Raw genomic sequence first — 15,232 nt, 5'->3', positions numbered from 1 at the left:
TCTGTCTCCAGATTCACAAGAAGGCTTACGGCTGCTTCTTCTGATACTTGTTTTACACCACTGTTACTCCACTGACGTTACTGGAGTTACTCCTAGTTTATGCCACTGTAATTGAGAAGAGAGTCAAGCCCTTAATCTTTGTATTCTTGGCATTAGCATCCTCCTGTATTTGGCAGATAGGGCAGCCTCGCATGATCATCTATAAACCAGTGATGAAGTGCAAAGCCCGCATCGATGACTGTTCATGCACATTCATTTTTCCACACCCATGCAGAAGGCCACTCAATGAAGGTCAGATACATATGGAACAAAAAACACATATTTAGACAAAAGGCTAAGACTCTTCACTTAAAGCAAGCTTTCCCCTGTGCAAAATTGTATGCAACTTAATTACTTTTGGAAACATCAATTTTTAGTGAATTGGGCCCTTATTTTACCCCCTAGCCACATTCCTTTCTCCCTCTGTAGTATTGATTTAGCCTTTCCCTCTAATTGTCTAATTAGGTTGCTATAGTTGTTAATAGGATAGTGTGTGGAGCATCTTAATCTCTGGAGTCTTATCACCTTGTGCATATTAGATCAACTATCACATCCATATTGCATCCCTGACTTTGTGTTAAAGCTAAAAAAAACTATCACATCTCTTTGTTTCATAAAAACATGGTTAGAGTAGTAGTTACAGAAATACAGTTCTTCTGACGCATCATCAGTGCTCACAGACACTAACCATGTTACAGCTTCCAAATTCCTCAATATGCACTGCTCTAGTTACATCTGATTTCTTGTTCTTGCTGTATTATTGTGATTACATACTTGCAAACAAAAAGCTTTACAAATTAATCACAAAGTCACTTTTTTTCAAAGAGTATGTGTCCTTAAACTTCTGCTTTCGAAGTCAGTGCTTGAGGAGCACCATAAATCTGCAGTTGTTCAGATGGGGGTAGTTTAAAACAGTAGCATAATCTTAATGAGGAAATAACTGTAGACATTTTTTAAATGTAAGCCATGTTAAAATAGAGCTATTGGGCCTGGTCCCCATTTATGCTAAAGCCACTTTGCATTGCTGTAGTTGTGTAAAAAGGACTTTAAAGTGAGTGTAAATATAACTTAAAGGCCACTTTATGCAGGCAGTGTGGTATAAAGTAGTCTTAGTGTACTTGAGAAAAAGACATATTACATTACATGTGACAGTCACTGCTGAGGAACAGTCATCACTATGAGTGAGTCACCTCTGCACAGAGGGGCAGCACTAAGCCTATGCAGCACTTTTAACCCTTACTTTCAGTGCTCAAGTAACACATACGCCTATGCAGTGCGCCATCATAAATTTGAATTTCACAAAGGAATGATTGTGTCAACACTCACGGGGCACAATGACACTACTCAGGGGAGCAACCTCTGTGCCCAGCAGTAAGTGTTTGCAGGATCCAGTCTGAACCCAAGTTGGAAAAGTTATTATATTCTAATCTGCTGCTGCCCCTCGCTCAGATGGAAGCAACTGTATCTCAGCTACATGTAGAAAATCATTTCTCAATGCGTACTATACTACCATTTTAGTAACAGAGTGAGTAGACTGATTTCTTGCATTTGTGTGAAACATTTCTCTACCTAACTGCCATCTGGTACACATTAATATCATCATATAGCTATAGCTTTCCATTACCAAGGAGTTCTCCATGTATTTGTAGCATATGGTTCAGGAACACTTTTTGTAAAGAATGTGTCCCTTAGGCATATCTTTCCCCTAGATTACCGTATTAAGAAATGTTTTTTCTTTAACTCTACTTATTGCATTACCATAAAATTGCCCCTTGAACACAGCTAAATTGAAAGTGTCTGCATGGAGATGGGGGCACAAAATGCATATCAAATACAGGTATAAATTATGACTGCTATTTGGCAGTGCTTTCTCCTAATTCCTTATCAAGCTAGGACTAACTGTTTTCTTATGTTGAGTGCAGCATTATTTGTAGGGCTGATCAAATATTGTACAGTATTGCAGTGGTTGAATGGGGTGTCAACTTGAGGCCTGGAACCCCATGAATACTGGCACTATGGTTTTGTATTTAGAGACAAGAAGGCATGGAATCTCATAACTTCCACTTTCTAGGTTGTTTCTGTCCTGTTGCTTCTGTTATTTCTTTGGGATGAGTGCTATAGGCATAAAATGGTATGGTAGAAAAGCCTTACAGTTCCAGCATATTCCTAGTTTAAGAAGGCACAAGTTTTCAGTAGCTGGCTCTGTACTAGTCCCTTTGGACAGAGGCAGCTGTTTGGAATTCTTGGAGATAAGGCAGCAAATTTGGTTCAGAATCCATCCACGTAACTGTTACCAATATTTCCAGCAGTGCTCTTGGCTTTACAGAAATCTTTAGAAGTGGATGACCACTTGGCTTCTCTTTTTTTATTTAAGCAAAATTAAAAAACGCTCTATTTAAACAAAATGAAGCCTCTAATTTGCAGTATTTTAGAAAGACTGATAGTGGAACCAGACTTCCTGTCATGATAGATTAAAGAATAATACAGTGCCCTTGTCAGTATCATCCTTCAGCCTGGGGAACACTGCTAAATTCATCTTGTTAATGATTAGCTGTAGCATCTCAAGACTGGATCCATGGTAAAAACACTGGAGCTGACCTCCTTTCCTGCAAATTGTATCAGTTAAATACAGGCGTTAGTTACATGCATGTCTTGTGTTAAATATTGTTCAAAGTGCTGCTGTGTGTAACCCTATGTGATGACTCAAAGGACCTCCTCAAAAATATAGGCACAGAGACATTTTCTGTCTCTCCGCAATAATTAATATTAAGTAGAGCACCTTTAAATCATAGCAGCAACTTAATAGAAGCTGCTGCCTTTTCACTGAATTCATTTACAACTCAACCTTGTGAGGTGGTTAAAGGACTATTTAACCCACACAGATCAGTTCTCCACCATATCCCAGCTAAATCCCACTTCATGTGAAAATTGCTTTGTGCCTGGCTGGCCATGTCTCATGAAAACATTTGTTAATCTGAACCATGTCAAAGTTGATTGCCACAACCTGTATAGTTAAAAACATCAATAACAATCGCAGAATCATTATAAAACTCCATGGAACAGAACTATAAGCTTTAAGATTATGTCTCCTGTAGTGCGCATTAAATTGCAATAGCCTGCATAGAAAACACAAAGTGGTTTGGAGCCAAATAAATAGCCTGAAAAAAGCTTTTCTTAAGCAGGAACAAATTAAGGTTTGAAGGAGCCTGGACTGATTTTTTTAAAATCGTGATTTATCCTAAGGGGATTGGTGGGTAAATCTCACCTGGAGACTGCTGCAGGGGCCTCTAGAGTCAGTAGATCATGGTCATGAGATGGGGGTATTGACACTTGTGTTCCTGATCTAGATCAGATGAGTGGAGCCAGGACCTAATAATCCTTCTTTTTGCCAGCACTCCTACTCCCATTACAGGGACCCCTTTTGATCACACTAATGTATCCATTCAGGCAGAGACCACTCCAGAGCATTAAAGTAGTGTTAGCAAATCACAGAGTTTATGGCTTTTCAGAAAATTGATGCCATCGTGAGAAGATGGTCAGGCCCTGGACACTCTGTCCTGCCCCTGAGAGCACAAGGCAGGGATCAGCTGACCTATCCCTGCCACAATTAATCTGTCATTCTCCTTAAGAACAGCAGCCTTGTCTATAGTAAAGATTCACCAGTTTCACTTTAAGTTGGTTTACAAAATCAGTTAACTTAAACCAGTGCAAAACAGTGTGGACACGCTTAATTCAGTGTAAACCAGGCTCATATTGATTTAGCTCAACACCTTACTGAATTAAGCTAACTGGACCGAAATAGTAGAAAGAGTACCCACAGCATGTTTGGCACCAGTTCAACTCAATCAGTCAACTAAAACTTTTAGGTAAACCAGTGAAGCTTTGCCTATAGCCAAGGCCCATGACTCCCACTGACACAGGTGCACACATGCCCACTCTGACTACTCAGAATGTAGTTTTTCTCACAGCTCCAAAAGATTCAGATGCTACATTTCCTTTGGGCAATGTTGTAAAAGGCTTTTGAAACATTGCTTGGTCTCAAGAAATCCTTCCAGCATTCACAAAAAGCAATGCTTATTTTATGCTCCTGAGCGTGAGCTAGCATGGTGAGTGACTAATGTGTGGTGTCTTCCCTAACTGTATTTGTAATGTAAACACAGGCCACTCCAGTTCACTAGTTCCAAGCACCACCACTTCTGACTCTCCAGCTCAAGAGGGTTATGATACTAGGGGACGTATGCTGGATTGGAAGGATCCGGTTGGCTCATCTGAAAACACAGATCCATATGCGGCAGTCTCATCCCATAATCACCAAGACAAGAAGGGTAAGGCCTTGGAAATGAATCGGGGGGGGGGGGGGGGGCAGGGGTGACTACAGTGTAACTGCTTCCAGCTGGATCATGGTAGCCTGTAACCAAACTCCTGCACTGTAATTAAAAGCTTATTGGAAAGGCAGAAACAAAATAACCAATTTTAGACTTAGTTCTTGATATTCACTGACTAAGGAAACCACACAAAACAAATATGAGTGAGACTGGAGAAGTGTGGATTTAACCCTGTTTAAGCTTGATCTTCATGAGTTAATGATGAGCCACTTCCACTGCTTTATATTATCATTAACACGTCTTTGGTGCCTTCCATTGAAGGCTTGAAAACGACTCAGCATACTGTAATTAATTTAGCCTCATCTCCCTGTAAATTAGATAGGGAAACTGAGGCATGTGGAGATTTTTTTTAGTGGCCATGTTTGTAAATGTATGTATGCTCCAAAAGATGCAGAGAGGTGCCTGGTCAGATTTTCAAAATCACCTAGAACTAGATCCATAAAGGGACTTAGGCATTAGGTGCTTTGCTACTTAGTGGAATTCTCAGTTCTGAGTTAGGTGCCCAGGCTTCTTATACAATGCATAGGGAGCGTTAGGCACCTAAAATATTCTCAGAAGCCAGCAAGCTGAGTGGAGAGCTGCCTATGCTAGCCAATAGGAAATGGTGAGAAGGGGGGTGCAATTTAGGCCCTGCCGCTCAAAGTTAGTTAGGCATCTAATGCTGGGCCAAAGAGAAGCACCTATCTCCATTTGGGATTCCAGATAAACCCTCTCTTGAAGTTAGGAACCTAAGCCAGGCTCGCCATTTTCTCATGAAAAACCAGAGAGAAAGATCCCCACACCTTTATACCAATAGCCCAGTGATTAGAGCACTCACCAAGACCTGAGTCCAAGTCCCTTTTTCAAATCAGGCAGAGTGGGAATTTGAAAACAAGTCTTCTAAGTCACAGGTGAGTGCCTTGGTATTCTAGAACACTCACACCAGCCAGCCTGCCCCAAACAGTCTTGATTGGGTAATCCCCAGCTGTCTTCTATATGAGGCCTGATCAGATAAGCATACTCTGAGAATGCCCTGCAGTTGAGAGAGATAGGGAATGCCTCACTTGCGCATCCCACCATGGCTCAGGCATGAGCAAGGGCACCGGGCATCTAGTTGGCATCAGGACTTGGGCAATTTTGCTCATGAACTAGTGGGAACTTAGGTGTTGAGGAAGCATTACTGACAGAAACATAGGCACCTGCAGGATTAGGCAGCAGCTGAGTGGAGGTTTTGATAATCTCAGTGGCTGCTAAATGTTTGACTTTAGCACCTAAAATGGCAGTAAGATATATAAGTCCCTTTGTAAATCTAGCTCTTGGTGCTTAATACCCCCTGAAAGCAATGCTTTTTAAAACCCCACTAGGGCCTGTCTGCATCTTTAGGCCCCTAAATACCTTTACAAATCTAAACCTAAGGAACTTGCCCATCATGCAAGAAGACTGCAGAATGAAATATAACTCTGGGACTTCTGATTCCTCATCCTGTGCCTTAAATATAAGAGCATGCTTCCTCCAATAAGTAATTGCTGGTTCCTGCAGACCCCATCTTCACATTCATTTCTTTGTCTTAGTTCTGTGATTGGCCCATCTCTTCTCACTCCAATATTATGGTAGCAAACATCAGTCAGAACTTCAGCATGTGGGATTATTCTGAAGTGAAACCCTTGACAAGTGACAGTAGTAATCCTTCTTGAGCCTTCAGGTTTCTCCTACTTTGCTGCTGAGCCACCATGCCTTTGTGGGCCTTTATTGTAAAAGCAATTAGCTCTTACTATGGTAACAGCTGCAGAAATGTTTGCTTTTCTGTCTGTCATGTACTTAAAGAAAGCAAAACAAAATGACTCAAAATGATAATGCGTGATTTACCTGGAATCCTTAATTCCGCTGGTCAATAAATCTGCTACACTGCAAATGGCAGATAAGTAATTGGCTTGTTTTTGTTCATCTCTCTTGATAATACACACCATTTTGAGCAAGTGCTTCTGTTCCTTCTCCACTGCACTATCCCCAAGATAGAGGCATTGGCCTCCTCCCATCCACTTAGACAGATGTGTTTACCCTTAACTAGGTCTGTATCTGTAATGGGGAAAGGATAACGCCTGGGGGCTAGCCAGCTCCTCAGCTGGTAGTCATTGGTATAGCTCCATTGATAGCTATGGAGATATGATGAATTACACCAGTGGAGAATCTGGTCGTTAATGTGGCAGGGAAGAATGCAGAGGTGTATGTGAATTTTAATGGCATTTGTTATGTGTGGTTCCATGCGTCACAACTGTTAATTGCACAGCAGTTCTCTTAATGGATAGAAGGCTACTTCTTAAAAGCATCTTGAATGCCAGGAGCAGCTTTGAGAAGAGCACACAGTGAAAATATTAATAAATGTATAGCTGCTGGGTTGTAAGCCTTTTTGCTTCTAGTCACTGACTGATGAGGTAGCTTGCACTGTATAGTTACCTCCCCAGGGAGTGACAGTTACCAAAGAGTCTTATTAGCACTTGACAGGGTCATTTAAATATCATGCATTCGTTGGGGCTTAATTATGAATATTGACAAAGCTGGAAGTAGTCTACACACAGACAATGGTGGCAGAGGTGACTGCATGGTTGTTTACCATTACCGTGTACTTGTGTGCTGTTACTCCTTGCCTTGCCCACTCAGACCCCAGTTGGTGCCAAAATTACTATTGACCCAATATTTTAAAGGGCAAAGGAATGAGTTGTTATGCAAAATTAAACCAAACAAGGTTATGTTTAATATTCGTTTATAAAGTTTTTTGTTTTCACTTTCGCTGTGTATTTTTTTCCCTTCACATGTTTACAAAAAACCAAAATCTCTTTTATGTTTTTAACATTTTCCTTTTGTTTTGCAAAGTGCTGTGTGGTGTTCTTTAGTGGTTGTGTTTATTCCTTTGGAGGGTGTTTTCTTTCTTTTCCTGCACTCACAAACGACTTCACTCTAATTCTACTGAAACCACTTGCTACTTTATTTTCTCTGACACTGGTGCCTTGATGATGTCACATCCATATGTTCAGCTTTTAATTCAGCACAGGCATCTTGGGGAATATCTGCGGGGGTGCAAAGAGGGGCTTCTGTAAATGGGTTGACTCATGGGAATGTGACATTCGTGTGCCACAGCTTCCGTAGCTAAATATACTCTGGAATTGTTGTTTCTGAGATACCTCACATTTCTTGCCAAAATGAAAATGTGTAGCGCACTTCATAGAGTAGGAGCTGTTTGTTGCCATTCCATTGGCCTTTTCATTTTGGCCACTGAATAATCTGTCATTGATATTGCAGAATGAAAAATTAATTGCGATTGGCAAACGCCACCATTTTTTCTTCTCCCAGCCCTCTCCAAAAAGAACACATTTCCAGAGTGTGCTTTTGTTTGTTTTTTCTTGCTGTGTTTTAATTTAATTCTTTGTGTTTCTCACCTTTGTCAAAACAGTAGCTCCTCACCTTGCAGTCTAACCTTCCCTTCTGCTGCCATTGTACTTAGTCTCCCTCCCTCAAGTCATAAAACCAAGCTCCTTGTGTGGGATATTCCAAGGCTTTACCCTGTACACTTTGAATAGTATGACAGTGTTGTATCTATGTATGGTCCTACTAACAAAATGGGGAGTAGCTACATAAATCTACTAGAGGGTATAAATGAAGTAATTTTCTTCAACCATAACTGACCTTGCCCTTCATTACCCTCCTGGCCCTTGTCTGCTGTCTTCTGTCCTTGCTGCCTTTCTTTAGAAATATCTTTCAAGTCCTAGATTCATTAACACAAACACAGCAACCACTCTTTTCTCTCTCACTCGCTAGATGGCTGGAGCCTGCCCTTTAATCACATTGATAAATTAGATGCAGCAGCCGTGGCTTCCACTTTCTTGGTTTTGCCAGTTTTTATTCTGTCTAATTCAAGCAATAGAGAGGTTGGCTGCTTATTCCACTGACGGATTAAAGTCTAGGGGTTATTTTTAGCAGTTTTAATATTTGTCTCTTGCATGGTTAGGTGACCCTGACACCCTTTCTCTCTGAACAAACTTTTTGTTCAGTGTCTACAACACAATAATGGTACAACGCTGATTCAAAATAAGAGGTGAGGTGTACAAATGACAAGAGTAGCCAGTACATTAATTAGAATGTCATGGATGCAAATGTAAATATTATATATGTTGGAACCTCCTTTTTTCAGCTTCTCTTAACAATATTTGCAAACCTGTCTCTGTCACACAATCTTCTGTGCACCATTACGAAGTAGTCAACTAATAGACACAGGGCGGGCAAAGATTTTACATTTCAGGAGTCTGTCTAAAATAAAACATTTCCTTTTGCAGGAATAAGGTAGTGTTGTTATTATTATTATTACGACTACTATTTGAATGATTTGCTGAATGTTAACACTATACCTAGCATGGGGAATTCACAAAAATAAAGCCAAAGAGCCAAAATTATGTGAGATTTCCAGTACTATCATGATAGAGGGGATTGAGAAGGTAGAAATTCAGCTGGAGTTTTAATGGTTATTTACTGAAATCCTGTTCACCTTGAACTGAAATGAAAACAATAAGAACCTACAGTAAAGATGGAGGCTCAGCTTCATTTTGTATAAATTGCGGCATGGGTGAATTTGGACCAGAGAGTACATTTAAATTTGCTCTATTTTTACATGAATTTATTTTGATTTTTTCAAGGTATGGAAGGATTCCAAGCATGTTTACAGAAGAGCAGTAGGGGAATTCCTTATTATCCTGCTGCCATTTTGTAATAACTCAGAAGCGGATTCTGTGTAGCACAGAATTTGTCCAGATCATCCTTTGAGTTCAGTGTTATCTTTTCAATTTCCAAGGTCAGCAAATATTCCTTAGCCAGTCATAGTTATGGGATATCAGAAGGGACTGACCCTTGCCAAAAATTGTCACTTTAATCAATGAAGTAGCTGCATGCACAATCAATTCCATTGTTAGGAGGCCAGGAAGGAGACTTGTACCCAAGATGTACATGACTGAAGTAAGCACTACAATTACACCTGTTGCTCTAGATACCTGTTTTCAGTATCCCTGATCAAAATCAAACCCTTGTCCATACAGTATGAAGTGCATGGTCAGCTACTTCAGTTTCACAACATTTCTAACTACTAAGAACAGAACCTAGATGCTGGAGACAGTCAGGGCTGCCCCTTTGATTTGTTACTCTGCTGGTGGAACTCTATTCCTAGAGGGCAATCCTATTAAAACAGAGATATAAAAAACGTGACAGAGTGGACAATCAACCCTGACTATCTGTATCTCCATTGCTTCTCTAGCATCTCTCAGCAGTTCGTGGAGACAGATTTGAAGTGAAGTTAGTTATAATCCAAGTAATATTCTATTTCATACTGGGATTTCAGTAAAGTGACTTGAGACGGCACAGGATTTAGTCTGTTTAAATCTTTTATGTATCTCTATGTAGATTAATTTAAGTAGAGGTTGTTTAGATGAACCATTCCTAACAAAACCCAATAGGTTTTTTTTTCTTTAAAATGTTCTTAGGTGAATTATCATCAAATTGTTGAATACTGTTCCTTTTATAACATGGATGTTTACATGTTTGTCACATAATGGGTCTTCACTGGAGCTGTAAGAAATTTTCTTTTAAAATAATCAAATGCTTGTCTGGAATAGTCCTAATAAGTGGCTTCTCTTGGGGAATTGGATGGCTTGGGGATTTGGCAATGGGATTCAGAGCTTTTCAACTCTAGGACTCCAGTCTGATTGCAGACCAGGTCAGTACGAACAATATCATCGCCATAGAAATGGAGTTAGTGATCTCAGTGCAGTTCCTAATGGACAGGTGTCCTCATTGCAAAAGCTACCATCATAACTGGCAGCCTCAGCAGAAAGGTTCACAGCTAAATGGAGTTGGAAGCAGAATTATTCTGACACCTTGAGAAGTGGCCCCTGCAGTTCAGATTTAGGCACATTAGCAGAGCGTTGCGAAGAGGCTTTTACTGATGACACTTCTGCTGTGTCTCCAGAACTATACAATACAACTTTTTTGCCTATTGCATATTTCATCGCAACTCTAGACCAAAACATGGTAGAATAACAGTAGTCACAGAAAGGTGATAATTAATAGCAAGAGACAGAAATTAAGGGGTATGGGTGAGAGAGGTAAAGAAACATTTTCAGCTGAAAGTGGAAATGAGATGGGAACTGATGCAAGAGAGAGATGAAGAAAGGCTGTTCCAGACAATAGACTGTTTTAAGACTTTATTTCAGTGAAACGTTCTCAAGACTGTAGCTGACAGATGGTGAAGGGAAAGAGAAGCAACTACTGCAAGGCAAGCAGAGGAGATAAGAGATAGGAGGTCCATGAATAAGTTTTAAAACAAAGAGAGAGGAGGTCATGTAATGCAGAATAACAATTTAGTAGCATCTCTATTAGCTCCTGGCTGAATCTCTTTTAGATCTTCATTTGAATCACAAAATAATTGACTCCCCAACTGATACAATCACAAAGCTTTCTAAACAATATGTGGACTCCTTTTGGAGTTGTAAGAAAGAAAGCAAAACTCGCAGCACTAAAAGATGGGAGAAGATCAGGAAGACAGTCGAGAGGAGAGAACCATGCTTTCTGCAAAATGCTGAGTCTGGTAACCAAGATCACACACGGGATTGCCTTACATTTGACCACAGTAATTAATTTTAAATCAAAACAGCTCTACAATCTTTCTTAGACCAACTAGCTGGAAGGGTAGATGGATTTCATAATTAGCTAACAGCTGAGGAACCATCAGTAGCAATGTATGAATCAACTCAAATAGCAACAGAAACCTGTCAGCCTACTCCAAGGATAAAGATGAAGATACTGAAAACAGAAGCTGCCAACTTAACATATGACTTCTGGGTCTCCCTGGAAGCGTAGAAAACCCTGATCCAAAGAGCTTTTTATCTGAAAGAACATCCAAACTACTGGATCTACAAGTAAAAAGGGAATACATTAAAAACGGAGCTCATCAGGTGTCAAAAGTGGCTTCAGGAGACGAGTTCACCCCCAACCTGTAATTATCCACTTACATAACTTTAAAAGCCTGCAATCCATCATAGCCACATTTGACAACTGACAAGCTCTATTTTTAATGTTTTGCCTTTTTACTTGTAGATCTAGTAGCTTGGGCGGGGGGGGGGGTCCATTCAAAAAAAAGCTCTTTGAATTAGAGTTTTCCCCTCTTTCAGATAGCAAGAAAGAAAGATGTCCCTCCAACAGGGAAAAACTGCAATTGCCACAGGACTTTTCTCCATCTTTGCAGCAAAAGATGCTGCATCCCATTCAGCAAGAATCAGGGTATCAGATATATTTCCTCAAGGACTACGTTCACAGCTGCACACTCCTATCCGGGCAGCTGCATGGTGAAGCACAAAGGATTTGACTTTCTGATTCTGGGGCCAGTTCTACACTAATCCTGAAATATTTTCAGATGGGGAACGGCTGTAAAGTACATTAGCCAGGCTTTGGCCCCACACAGTCATCACAATATCAGAAAATAGCCAGAGAACAGTTGGAGGCAATGATGTAAGTGCTGGCTACACCAGCTCTATGATAATTATAGTGGCTTTATGCTAATTGGAGGGTTATCAGGCAGCATAAAGAGGTCAGGTCTCCAGGAGAGAATCTGGCCTTTCCAACTGAAAAGCCTCTGAAAGTCAAAGACACTTTAGAGCAAGTAACATAACTCTAAAAAGAGTCTTAAAGCACCTTTTTGTGTTAAATTAATGCCAGCATATAATTAAAATGGCAATACTCTGTTAAATTAAAGCTATTTGAATAATTCATTTTTCTTATTAGTTATATGGTATGTGCTTAGATTCAGTGATTATATTAATTAATAGGGAACATCTTCTGTAATAATTTTGTGACAACCCAAGTGTTGATTGAGAGCAGCCTACACTTTCCATGTAGCCTTACAGATGATTTACTAATTGCATGATCCTATATGAAATACCACTTTTTATGTCGATAAACTTCCCCTGACCATTTTCAATATCCTTTCTCTGCTGATATTCCGAGCATATATTGATCATTACACTTGCTTAGGATTATGAAAAAAGAGATAAATTGAGATGTCTTCTTTCACTCAAGGATGTAGCTTAGTTTACTGATTAATAACTAACACACTTAATTACGAAAGTTTAAGTAGCATAATTCAGATTTTGTCAAGGTTTATTTTATTTAATATTAAACACAGTAAGTCAATTGCATTGCACCTGATAAGCAATCTCTCCTACAAATGTCCTTGATTCAGCAAAGTACTTCAGGCTGCAGGGCCTGAACAGGATTTTCCCTGCAGTTGCTCCTGGTGGGTATCAGGCGCTGTGGCACTGGATAGCACTTCTGAGATAATCTCTCCTGTGATCTCAATGCCCCTTCCCCTCCCCCCACCATCCCTCCCATGGAGGAGAAAGAAGCAGCAGCAGCCTGACTGAAATGCAGAGGGATGGGGATCCTGTGCAGTTTCATTCAGCCATCTTGTGCAAATGCACTATGATAGTAATTATGTTTAAGAATATTGTTAAATTTAGACATGTAATTTAATAAGTTTACAATAGATTAACCATCCGCTAGCTCACCTATGGAAGCAACATTGTACATAGTGGCGATTACAAGAATTCCTTTGCTACAGCCATGAAACAAAATACAACCTCCCACCACAACTCTTCTGCAGTTGCTAAAATTCTGTATTTGGACTATTAAAGGCATTAACCACCTAATAAAATGTAAGTACGTTCTCTGCACTCTAAATTGAGGCTATACATCAAAATGTCTCTAAACATAATGGGGCAGATCCTCAGCTGATTTACATTGCAGTTTACACCAGCTGAGGATTTTAATGCTGTATTAAAGTTAAATCCCTCCCCAACTTCCAGATAAACAAAAAAAAAAATCTAAAATCTTCAATATTATCCTTAGGAAAGGCCTTAAAGAAGACCTTAGCAATGTCTACAGGCTGCTAAGCACAAATTGTAAAGACTTTTCTTCCCATTCCAAAGACCACAATTCCTCATCTAAAATAAATATGAAGTATTTAGCTTCTAAGATAAGTGTAATACTCATCTCAACTAACACACCAATATATACCTTTCTAGAAGCGTAGGATCCCAACGACCAGAAATACAAATGGAGACTCCTCTTTACACATATTTAAAAAATAAAGTATTTTTTCACCAGTATATCAGAGCAGATCCTCTGCTGGTGTAAATTGTCATATGGAGCTATATTTTAAAATAATTGGCAGGTGACAGCAGTCTCCTCATGAGATTTTGAGATGTATTTAAAGCATACCTTGGTGGGATTACTGTTTCATATACGGCACAGCTATTTTAGCATAACAGTCAAGCCTGGATAAGAAACTGTACTCCTTTTAAGGACAACTGAGGATTGGTATTTTCCATGAAACAAAAGCTCAACTGGAAATGCAGCTTGACAACATTATCACATCTAGGGCCCAGACGATTCTTTTGTATGCCCAACAATCATTTTTTGAATGTAAAGACCCTTGAATGCTTCCAAAAATATGCCATCCCACTAATGATTTGTCTATGATACTTACAATTGTGACAGCAGAAAACAAATGGCGCATTTTTAAAATTCTATTACCCCCCCAATCCTATGTTATTCTCTCCCATATACTCCTACAAAAAGACAAAGATGTCGTAAAATCCTGCCATTACTGAAGAGCAAGCGGTATCATTTGAAGTAGTGCTATCAATGTGCATAAGAAAGTGTAAGGGACCTCACACATGGCAACTGTCCCAAGTCCAACAGCTTCAGTGACAAGTTCTGTAAGTCCGTTCTGGAGCGTCAACTGTCAAATGCTACAGTTGGTCTATCCCTCTCCAGACCAGGGAATCTTACCCAGTTCCGGTTTGGAAGCCAGTATAATTGCACTCCTGGAAGGGTGGGAGGAAGAAGATAAAAATTCAGAATATTATCATTCCCATCAATTAATTTAATAATAAAGTACTGGTAAAGAGTCTTTTTTTTTTAAAGGCGCTGTCTAGTCCTACCACTATTAATTCAAACTGACCAATCTGACTATAGTCCAGGGACGGCCAAAAATCATAATATTTGGTAAACAATAAACATCATTCATCACATTAAACTAACAAAAGTGGCCTTGTCACATTAGATGCTCTAATATTACATAGTCCCACAGAACCCATCTGTTTGTAGTACTGGAGAAATCTAATTTCTAACATCATTTTACAGCCTCCATCATGTTCTACAGTTCTTCATGACTGGCACCCAATCAGACTCTCTCAAGAGGGGCACAAAGCAAGTGTGGCCTCTGTGACTTATTTGGTATGCTCTCACCATTGAGCCGCTTGCAAGCACTACAGATGCTCTGCAGAGATTTAGGGAATCAGAATCCATAATAAAGAACATAGCTGTTTTTGCAGATGACATCCTGCTTTATCATCACAAAACACTAGTCTCCATTCAGTGCCTTAAATAAGGCTTGAAAGCCTGCAGCACTCTGTATATTTTTTGCTAAATATGGCCAAGTCAAAGGTGATGCACTAAGGCACCCATTCAACAAGATACTAATTAATTTTCCATGCCAGAGGTCCTCTGAGGGATTCATATGCCACAAGGTACAGATCTATAGTTTAACTAAGATAATATTGCTAAATCTGCAACCCTTTGTAAATATCTGACATCAAGACCTTTAAAGATGAAATAACTTAGCATTATCTATGTTTGGCTGAGAGAACTTGATAAAAATGAATGCCTGTCCCCAAGTGAGGTATTGCCTACATGTCCACCCCATACTTCCACCTACATGGCATTAAAAAGAC

General features: G+C 39.7%; 1 protein-coding gene across 4 annotated transcripts in view; it reads left to right on the top strand.

Annotated features, from left to right (window-relative positions):
• Positions 1–15,232, top strand: part of SEMA6A (semaphorin 6A) — a 70,463-nt gene that overhangs the window by 42,484 nt on the left and 12,747 nt on the right. For 2 of the 4 annotated variants that reach the window (XM_077816351.1, XM_077816350.1), the window contains one exon: positions 4,200–4,364. The exons of the other annotated variants lie outside the window; for them this stretch is intronic. In XM_077816351.1, the coding sequence (XP_077672477.1) occupies positions 4,200–4,364 (165 nt within the window). The remainder of the gene's footprint in view (positions 1–4,199; positions 4,365–15,232) is intronic. 4 annotated transcript variants of the gene reach the window in all.

The sequence above is a fragment of the Eretmochelys imbricata genome, chromosome 5 (assembly GCF_965152235.1).
Source record: "Eretmochelys imbricata isolate rEreImb1 chromosome 5, rEreImb1.hap1, whole genome shotgun sequence".
NCBI classification, from domain to species: domain Eukaryota; kingdom Metazoa; phylum Chordata; order Testudines; family Cheloniidae; genus Eretmochelys; species Eretmochelys imbricata.
The sequence above is the reverse complement of the archived record's forward strand: the minus strand, read 5'-3'. Positions and strand labels throughout refer to the sequence as shown.